This window comes from Ursus maritimus, unplaced genomic scaffold, assembly GCF_017311325.1.
Source record: "Ursus maritimus isolate PB19 unplaced genomic scaffold, ASM1731132v1 scaffold_28, whole genome shotgun sequence".
Classification (NCBI taxonomy): domain Eukaryota; kingdom Metazoa; phylum Chordata; class Mammalia; order Carnivora; family Ursidae; genus Ursus; species Ursus maritimus.
Window position 1 is genome coordinate 15,365,116 of NW_024425341.1, and position 10,540 is coordinate 15,375,655.

Below are 10,540 nucleotides of genomic sequence, written 5' to 3' on the forward strand. Positions count from 1 at the left end.
AGTTCTTATAGGGAGTATAAAGTTCCTTCAAATAGAGACAAGAAAGACCTGACTTCTTTTGTTCACTCAACAGTTACTTTAGATAGATAAATAAGCCTATTTACTGCTAAACATTTTAGACCCAAAATGAGTTTCCCAAATGAGTTCCATAAAACATTAGCTATGAAAGCTTTGCAAAATAGTGGATACTTGGTTTTCTCTTAGAGAAATAAATAGTGGCATCTTAAGATCTGGTAAGTTCTAAGGGGGAAGAAACCGACTGAACCATGCTTACTATGGTATTTCTCAAACTTATTTGACTAAGCAGCCTTTTTCAATATGCATTGATATCCTATGGAACCACTTTGGGAAATACCGCTATAGACAAATACAAATGTTTCAAGCTCCAGAGAAATAGGAAGAAATATACATATTTGCAAGCATGTATAAATGAACAAAACCTTCACTGTCCAGACCTAACTAATCAGAACCCACAATTGACCAAAATTTTATAGCTGCAATAGACTTTTACAAGAAAAGAGGAAAAGCAAGCCTCTCCTTCTGGAGATTAGAAGCAACTTGAGTTATTTCTTTGGGTTGACATAAACCAAATGAATCTCCTGCATTGTCCTCAATTACTGCATTCTATGGTGATAGTTTAGTAACTAATAAATAACATAGCTTTGCCATCAGACAGAATGAGGCAAAAAAATCCTAGTGGGCCACTGACTAGCAAGTTATCTTGGGTAAATTACTAAGCCTTTATTTTCCCTGCTGTTAAATGGGACATCTGTCTGTGAGGATTAAATGAGACACTACATGTGGAACACCTCATATAGGGCCAGGCACCTCCAATAACTCTAAAAGATACCTGCGATTGTTACAGCTGGTGCTTGGACATGATTCTATAAAACAGTAACCAATATTCCTTAGATGCAAATGGTCCTAGATGATAAAAATCCTACTTAGATTCATTACATTGTATCTGCTCAGATACAAAACTATAGGTTTAACAGAAAATTTTTCTTTTAAGATGCGCCAAGAGAATTCCAGTCGGTTGAGTATTTATTCTAGTTCATTTCTGGATCACAGCTTAATAGTAACAAACTAATGCTTTGTTGTAATGACTAATTCTTAAATAAATAACTGGTCTAAAATCATTAGAAGAGCAATTCATAAATTGAATTAGTGGCCTAAAAATAAAAAATAAGTTATAAGTCTATTTCTTTCAGCGATTTCCTAAATGTCATCATAGAAAAATAGATTATGATCCTTCTTTTGTTACTGAACAAATTTAGACAGAGATGCTAACATACTTATCTGCTATGAAGTTCCTTCTTTAGACAGGATTTGAAAGTGGGATACTTCTGCACTGTTTTATAACCCTGTAGAACAGAGGATTAAGAAGTATGCAAATGTAAATAAAATGTTATGGGGCCACAGGTATGCAATAAATACATAAAGCAAAAATAAAAACACATAACACTTGAGAGAGAAATACAGTGTCAGAGGCTTATAGCATAGTTTATATTTTAATTCGATCTTGCTACTCTCAAATTTTTGAGGAAAAATAAGTGATTTTCAACATACATTCTCTCAGGTATTTGTGCCATCAGTCTCCAATGTTAACAAGTGACCACTAGGTGGCAGTTAAGTACACAGTATCTGTACCAACATGGTTTGGATTTTAAAAAAATCATTAAAAATCTTTGAAAACATTGTTTCAGATGAATCTTGATTTTTGGGGGGGGGATATATAACTTTTTCTCTTTTTAGACATATAATACTTTAGGGGTATTCTTACCAAAGAGAAAAGACAGAACTTTCTAGGTGTTAATAGAAAAATTTTTTCTTTTTCCATTTGTGGCACATCCACAAATATGTTAAATGTGTAAACATTTGTTGACTTATGCTATATTTCATTATTTAAAACATTTCCGAGAAAAAATAATTAGTAATTTTCAGTCTAAGGCATTAACAGGAAAAGAAAACCAGTTCAACAGACAAAGTTTTTTACTTTGTTTTCCATTTAAAGTACTGAAGATGCAGTGACTTAAGAGCCTCGACTGCATAGTGGAAATCTGCATTGTTCAAAATGAGAGCCATGCTCTTTCTTTGTATAGTACTGAGTCTGAGGTGCCTGTGTGCTGTCTGAATTAATCAACAAATATCTGGCAACATTTCTCCCCACAAACTGAGATGGAGACATTAAATTAATTGAATATGAAAATAAATTACTGAAATTCAAACTTTATATTTTTAAAAAGCATTAACTATTATCACCTCAAAGTGTTTTTAAAAATAAGTACGACCTTATGTTTTTTCTTTTCAAATATAACATTTCATGTTTATATCCTTAAAAATTTATATAAATTGTTTTTGAAACTTAGAGTTTTTTTCCTTCTCCAATTTTAAAAAAGGATATCAATAGGCTTCACATTTATTGGTTTACCCGGAATCCTCTATGGAGTCTGTCTTTCATAATTCCAATAAATTCTTTGTAACTTAATTGATCATCTTTATCAACGTCAAAAATCTTGAAGACTGTGTTCACTAAATGTGGTGAAAGTTTGAGGCCAGTAGCTACATAGACGGCACGCTTAAATTCCTCTAGATAAATGTTACAGAAAAGAAGTAAACAGTTAACATTATTTTTATAATGTGTTAATTGCGAGAAAGGTTATAAAAGAAGTTTTCTAAACATGGGTCGTGACCTTAGGTAACACGCGACTCTTCATTAATCATGCTATCTTTTAGGGAGCAAACATTTTTGTGGTTTGAATTAGAAGGACCAGGAAGCAGCCGTATCTTAGGTTAATAATGTATTCGTATTCAGTGAATGTTTAGTGAGTCACCTACCAACACCAACAGGCACTTTAGAGATTAAGATGAGTACGTTATCGAGAAACTTAGACTTAAGATGGGCGATAAGACACCTGCCCAAATAACCGTAACAGGACCACACAAATATTACATGTATGAGAACTTGGACATGAGTGATTACTTCTGTCTGTAGTGTGGAGTCGCAGGGAAAGGAGAGAGAAGGGCAGTGGTTAGGAAAGGCTGCGATTTGTATGTGAGCTGAGCCCTGAGGGATGGATGGGGTCACAGCTTGTGGAACTGAAGAGTTTCCATACCAGGCATGTCGAAGAAGGGGTCTTTGTCTTAGAGTATTCTGTGAGTTGTCTAGGAAACATCAGAGAGGAAAATGGATAATGGCAGGAATACCACTAGGTGGCTACTGCAATAGTCCTATTGAGAGGTGAAACCCGAATGAAGGTGCTGGTAGGCACAACAGCAAAGAGAGATGTATTTATTCCTAGAACCTGCAAGAGCACGCGTTTGATGTGCTTCATTCCCAGTTCCACAAAATAAAAGAGCGACTTTCCACTCTGAACCAGGTAAACAGACACTGACTTGTTTTTCTTCTCAAGGTCGACTAGTGGGTTTATCATGGCAGTAAATGCTGGTCTGTGAAGGCAGGGCTCCCAAAGGTTTGGTTTGAAAACATTAAGGTAGGTTGAATTGAGAGGATGCCTTATTTGAACATCTGCACTAGACAAAGGGTATAATGAGAACAACTTTCAGGTTTCTCTAACTCAGTGAATACGTGCATGAAGCTAAGCGAGGGACTCAACGTCTTTATTTTGGGGAGAGAGATAATTTACTAGCACTTAGGGGTTATAGTTTGGCTTCTCCCCAGAACTTGAGAATAAGAAGACTGTCCTCTGAGATTTAAACTTGGAAATTAGCACTTACTGGATTATGGCAACACAGGTAAAATTACCCCAAAGGCATAAACAGAAAGTCCTCATGTGGCAAGAATATTAAAAAAGGATATGGCCCATGAAGGAAGGCCAAGTGGTCACAGCCACAGAATCCTAGAAAAAGGACTGCACTTGTTAGTCTGTCTACAGGGCTAGAATGAGCTGGTCCTGAGGATGACAGCATTCTGAATTCTATGACAGTTACATTTCTTTGTAAATTAAGCAAAATCAACATTCAATTTTACATATTATTCATAAAACTTGATTAATGTAAGGCCACAGCAGAGGGGGCTCTGGCGGCAACATTCAGGTTTCTGAGTCAGCAGAGACTGAGGGTAAAACCAGAAATGTAACCATCATCCTGTGATGATGTCTGGGCATGGCCAGCTGGCTCTTCTATAGGAAGATACATATCCCTCAATGGTACCAGCGGCCACGGGGTTTCTTCCTCTTTGGATCTTTACAAGCATCATTAGCTCTTCCCCATAATATGAAATGAAGGCCAGTAATAAGTTTAATGGAAAAATTTAGCAAATTTCCCTAAACACTGGTTAGGGAAAATAGATTTCCCATCGAAGTATACACCACACTTTCAGGCAAATTGATGGCTAATATGATATATCTCATTAATTTGTCGTCAAAGTCCCTAGAAACAACACAGGATTAGTTTTTGCTTTTAAGTTTTGAAAGATGATTACTTACCTTGTCCTATAGAACGACTTGCAAAATTATACATATTCAAGGCTATTGCGAAGTCTTCCAAGTTGTTCAAAAACTGGAAAAATGACCTGAATTCGTCAAATGTGATGCCCTATGTTGAGAGAATATTTGTAAATATATTTAGTTTTACCGAATTTATTAAAATAAGCATACTTACTAGAAATAAATAGATTAAGCATCTGCAACGTATCTTGTAAGTAGACATTTCCAGGGCACATTCTGAAGCCTCCTTTCTCCAAATAGAATGTAAAGTTCACTCAGATTTATTTGCACTCCATAGGGTTGCTATCATTAGCAATGATAGGTGAAAATATTTTTAAAGCACTGTCCTATCAGCACAAAGTTTCAAAAAATGATACAACAAAAATGAATTAAAAAGTTTCAATTGTGATAACGCTGTATTTCAGGCCTAAATTTTTTAAACCCAGGAAGTAACTATGATTCAGAAAAAAAAAAAAAAAAGAGGGAGACAACCCCTAAAACACCAGTTTCTCCTGTACATTCCTTAAATATAACTTAGCATTAGGTGGGTCATTAACATCTGTAATAATGACAATGCAAAAATCAACATGTTGAATAAGCCAAAAGCAGTGTACTTTTACTTATTTCTGCCATGAGAACACTGCCAGGACAGCAGGTGCAAGTACAATGACTGTATACTTACAGTTCTGGGCCCAACACACAGGGCTTGATGAGGGGCCATAGAAAGGATTCCAGAATGTCATTTACATAAATTGCAATTATTGCTACTGCTACTAGTTCAATTAAACAGGAACATTATTTAAAATAAACTCAATGTATCTTAGATAATACCAATTTGGACATAAAGAGCTACATTTAATTATTGTGTTCTCAGCAAAATTAACATAATTGAGAAAGTAAACAGAAAAAGAGCAGACAGCTAAGAGCTGTTGCTTAACGATTTTACACTTTAATGTAGAAGTAAAAGGAAAGGGAAACTAACAAGGCAGCATTGGAAAGCCAGGGAAAGAACCAGAAGAGTCTACTTTAATATAAGCCAACTACTGATTAAATGATTATCAAAATAATACTAATTACCAATTTATTATCAAAACCATATTATTAATTTTTGGTATACATTATTTCCGCTTTACTTGCAACCCCTTTTTACTTGCAAGGAGAATTCTCACTATCTTTTCTCTTCACAATTTTCTCTTTCTCTTTCCTTATATTCATTTATGGCCACTCCAACCCTGGATTCTGCTTTGTGACCTGATCCCACCTGCCATGTTTTCCAGGGAGGGCTGTTTGAATCAATTAGGGGCACAGAGCAGAAGGGGTTTGTCCTAATGTGGAGAGCTTGTTGCTAGGGAGACTGGTCACTGTTCTGGTTCTGTATCAGTTTATGCTGCGACCAGCTGCTATAGCAATTTTTAAGCGAGTATAAACAAAAATGTCAATACTTTAAGGGAACATAAGATTAAAAAGCAAATCAAGGAATGACAGAATGTTCACCAACTGAATTAGATTTTTCAAAATAGTGTTCTCATATTTGGAAAAGACAAGTCAAATTCAAAACCATACAATAATTCTTCTATGTGGAAGTAACTCACATTTTAATAAAAACAAAATGATAACTGAAAAATTTAAAGCATCAAAAAGACATGAAACTGAGAGTTCAGAAATAAACCCAAATACCTATGATAGATTGATTTTCAGTAAGAGTACAAAGGCCATTTATTGGAAAAAGAACATCTTTCTTTTTAACATCTTTTTAACAAATAGTGCTGGACAACTGTATATCCACATGTAAACGGAAGGTGTTGAACTCTTATTTCACTCTGTATACAAAAATTAACTCAAAATGGATTGAAGACCTAAATTTAATAGCTAAAATTGTAAAAATCTTACAGAAACCAGAAAGGAAACTTCATGACCTTGGAATTGGGCAATGGTTTCTTCCTTCTTCTTCTTCCTTTTTTTTTTTTTTTTTTTAATCAATATATTGTCTATTTTCAAAATGGAAAGGATGTTGTATCTCCTACTTGGTAATGGTTTCTTAAATATGACACCCAAAGTATGAGCAACAAAATTAAAAATAAATAAGTGAGACTGTCAAAAGTAAACATTTTTGTGTATTAAAGGAAACTATCAAGGAAAGGAAAAAGACAACCCACAGAATGGGAGAAAATATTTGCAAACCACATATCTGATAAGACTCTAGTATCCAGAACATATAAAAAACTCTTAAAAATCAATAACATAAAGCAACACAATGAAAACATGGGCAAAAGAGTTGAATAGACATTTCTCCAAAGAAAATATACAAATGGCCAACAAGCACAGGAACAGATGCTCAACATTATTATTCACCGGGGAAATGCAAATCGAAACCACAATGATCCCACTTCACATCCGCTAGGATGATGAAAAATAAAAAGGTAGGCAATAACAAGTGGTACTGTGGAGAAAAGGTGGAGAAATTAGAAACTTCATACATTATTAATGGATTAATAGAGCTATTTTGGAAAGCAGTTTGGTAGTTCTTTAAAACGTTAAAAATTAAGGATGCTTTGGGACCCAGCCATTTACTCTGAAGTATATATCTAATTCTCTGACAATTCAAAACGTATGTCCACATGAAAAAATGCACACAAATGTTCATAACAGCATTATTTGAATAGTCAAACTGGAAACAACTCAAAAACAATTCACCAACTGACAAATAGAGGAAGTGTGGTATATCTATATAATAAAGTATTATTTGGCAATAAAAAGGAATAAAGCGCCAGTATTTGCTAAAATATATTGATGAACTTTGAAAAAGTTACACTAAGTTAAAGAAACTAGACACAAAGGATCACAACTTATATGATTCCACTTACATGAAATATCCATTATAGATGAATCCACAGAAACAAAGTGGATTAGTGGTTGCCGTGGGCTGAGGGGAGGTGGAATGGAAAGTAACTGCTTAATGGGTTATGGGGTTTCTATTTAAGATGATGAAAAAGTTCTGGAACTAGTACTAGTGCTGGTTGTATAACATTGTGAACATAGTTAATACCACCAAATTTTACTCTTTAAAATGGTTAAAGTGGTAAATATTATGTTATGTGTATTTTACAATAAAAATTTACATATACTATTGAAATATGTCATTCAGGATGTGAACGAGCAAATATAAGCGCACCTGGATTGTACTGTGGCAAGGCATAAGCGAACAAAACTGAGACAGTTGATAAGACATAATTCAATAAAAGACAAACTAGAAAATGCTGTAGCTATCAAATTGCTACGATAATCACACTGACTGGCCTGGCTGCTAACACGCCCCAGCTGCAGCCATGAGGGTGCTCCCAGTGTGTGCACTTGTATATCTTTGGTGGAGGTACATAAGCCTGAAATAATTACCAGGAGACGAGGAAGAGAGGGGAGAGCCATGCCATGGAAAATGGTGGGCTAGGGTGCCTGAAGAATCAATCCCTCCACTGAAACAAGCATTAGCGGGGAAAGACCGGCAGCATCAACTTTTTTCAAACTCCAGAATCTAATCCAAAGTTTATAGCGAGAAGGGTTAATGAAGAGAAGGGTCGCTGAAATTCAGTGTGAGCTTTGTGGTAAAAACTACCATTTTTATCTTTCAGTGCTGTGGCAGCAGCTTTGGGGATAGTGGCCGATGTTCCCGGTGTGGCTTCCTGGTGCCAGAGGGCTAATAGGGACCTTGTTATTAAAGGTGGTGGTATGCAATTTGATTTGGCTGGTGGTTCCCTGAGGGACGAGTGCAGGGCTGACTTTTGATTTGCCCCCTCCCTCTTGGACTGGTTTGGCTTTCCTGTGATAGTGACAACTATCGAAAGATATAAGGACATGCACACTCTGTGCCTGTTTGAGGCAACGGATGACATATGGAACAAGTGGCAGACAGAATCCAAAAACCTGGCAAAGAGAAGGCTGAGGAGAACGGTTATTGGAATAGGGGCTCAAATACCTGGGAAATCAAACATGCCCAGGAACTCACACATGCTTTGAAAAGACGTGAGTGGATGTTAGGTTACCACCTCTGGCAGATCTGTGGGCTTTGTGGAAACAGGAGATCAAGGCAAAGAAGTGGCTTAGGTAGCCTGGCTTCATATTGAAGGAACGCTCCAGTTCAGACCTGAACGGCAAAGACAGTACTATAATTTTTTCTTCCTGGCTCTAGGCATTTAAGGAAATCTCTGTCAGTTCTCTGGCTATTTGCTAAGACAACAGAACAGAATCTTCAGTGACTGCACATGATAAGAAATACAGTCTTTTCCATTTGTTTCGTGACTTTCCAAGCTACTTTGCAAATGGACAACTGCAAGGGACAGTCTGGTTTTTCAGAGTTAGCACAGCATAATATTCAAATGCTTAGGTTTTAGCAAAAAATTACAATGCATACAAAGATTTAGGAAAATACAGCCACTGACAGGAAAAAAAAAATCAACAAACCATCCCTGAGAAGTCTAATCACTGGACCAAATAGACAAAGACTTTGAATCAACTATCTTAAATACACTCAAAAAACTAAAGGAAACCATGGATATAGAACTAAAGGAAATCAGGAAAACGTCTGTGAACAAAATGAGAATATCGATAAATAGAAATTGTAAAAAGGAACCAAATAAAAATTCTGGAGCTGAAAAGTACTATAACTGAAAGGCAAAGTTGAGTAGATGTTCAGTAATAGATATGAGCAATCAGAATAGAGAATCCATGAACTTGAAGATAGGACAATTAAAAGTATTCAGTCTGAGGAGCAGAAAGAAAAAAAAATAAAAGTAACAGAACCTAAGGAACCTGCAGATACCATCGAGCACACCAAAATACACTTTATGGGACTTCCAGAAGGAAAAAGAGAGAAAAAAGAGCAGAAAGAATATTTTTAAAAATAATGATTGAAAACCACTGAAATTTGATGAAAGATAAAAGTCTACACATTCCAGAAGCTTTACAAACTTTAAGCAGAATAAATTGAAAGAGACTCATACCAAGTCATATACTTAAACCGTCAAAAGACAAAGACAATCATGAAAACAGCAGGTGAGAAGTGATTCTTCATAAATAAGGGATCCGCAATAAGATTAACAATTGATTTTTCATCGGAAACCATGAGGGCAAAAGTGAGTAGGATAGTTCAAGTGCTACAAGAAAAAATCTGACAACCAAGAATTCTATATGTGGCAAAGCCATCCTTCAAAAGTGATTAAGGCATTCCTAGATAAACAATATGTGGTAAAACTATCCTTCAAAAATAAAGAAAGTAAGACATTCTCAGACAAATAGCAGCCAATGGAGTTCATTACTAGAAGATCTGTCCTACAAGAAATGCTAGAGGGAGTCATTAAAGGTGAAAAGAAAGAAAACCAGGCTCTAACTCAAACCTATACAAAGAAATAAAGAATTCCATTTAAGGTAAAGCTAATGGTAATTACACAGATACCATTTCACACCCACTAGAATGGCTATAACTAAAACATATATATATTTTTTTTTCATTCATTTATGGAAGATGGATGGATAAACACAGAATATACATACAACAGAATATTATTCAGCCATAACAAGGAAAGAAGTATCGATACAAGCTGCAACATACATGAACCTCAAGAATATAATGAAAGTGATACATCCCCAAAGGCAAGAGAAACAAAAGATAAAATGAATTTATGGGACTTCATCAAGATTAAAAGTTTCTGCACAGCCAAGGAAACAGTCAGAAAAACTAAGAGGCAGCCCACGGAATGGGAGAAGACATTTGCAAATGACACTACAGATAAAGGACTGGTATCCAAGATCTACAAAGAACTTCTCAAACTCAATACACGAGAAACAAATAAACAAATCAAAAAATGGGCAGAAGATATGAACAGACACTTTTCCAATGAAGACATACAAATGGCTAACAGACACATGAAAAAATGTTCAAAATCATTAGCCATCAAGGAAATTCAAATCAAAACCACACTGAGATACCACCTTACGCCAGTTAGAATGGCAAAAATAGACAAGGCAAGAGACAACAATTGTTGGAGAGGATGTGGAGAAAGGGGATCCCTCCTACATTGTTGGTGGGAATGCAAGTGGGT

The 10,540-nt window shown here is 35.6% G+C and overlaps 1 protein-coding gene across 1 annotated transcript in view; it reads right to left on the bottom strand.

Annotated features, from left to right (window-relative positions):
* Positions 1–10,540, bottom strand: part of MICU3 (mitochondrial calcium uptake family member 3) — a 101,943-nt gene that overhangs the window by 423 nt on the left and 90,980 nt on the right. Inside the window, exons 12-14 of the mRNA XM_040643317.1 lie at positions 4,449–4,557; positions 2,432–2,589; positions 1,296–1,364 (exon numbers count right to left, since the gene is read on the bottom strand). Coding sequence (XP_040499251.1) covers positions 1,296–1,364; positions 2,432–2,589; positions 4,449–4,557 — 336 coding nt within the window. The remainder of the gene's footprint in view (positions 1–1,295; positions 1,365–2,431; positions 2,590–4,448; positions 4,558–10,540) is intronic.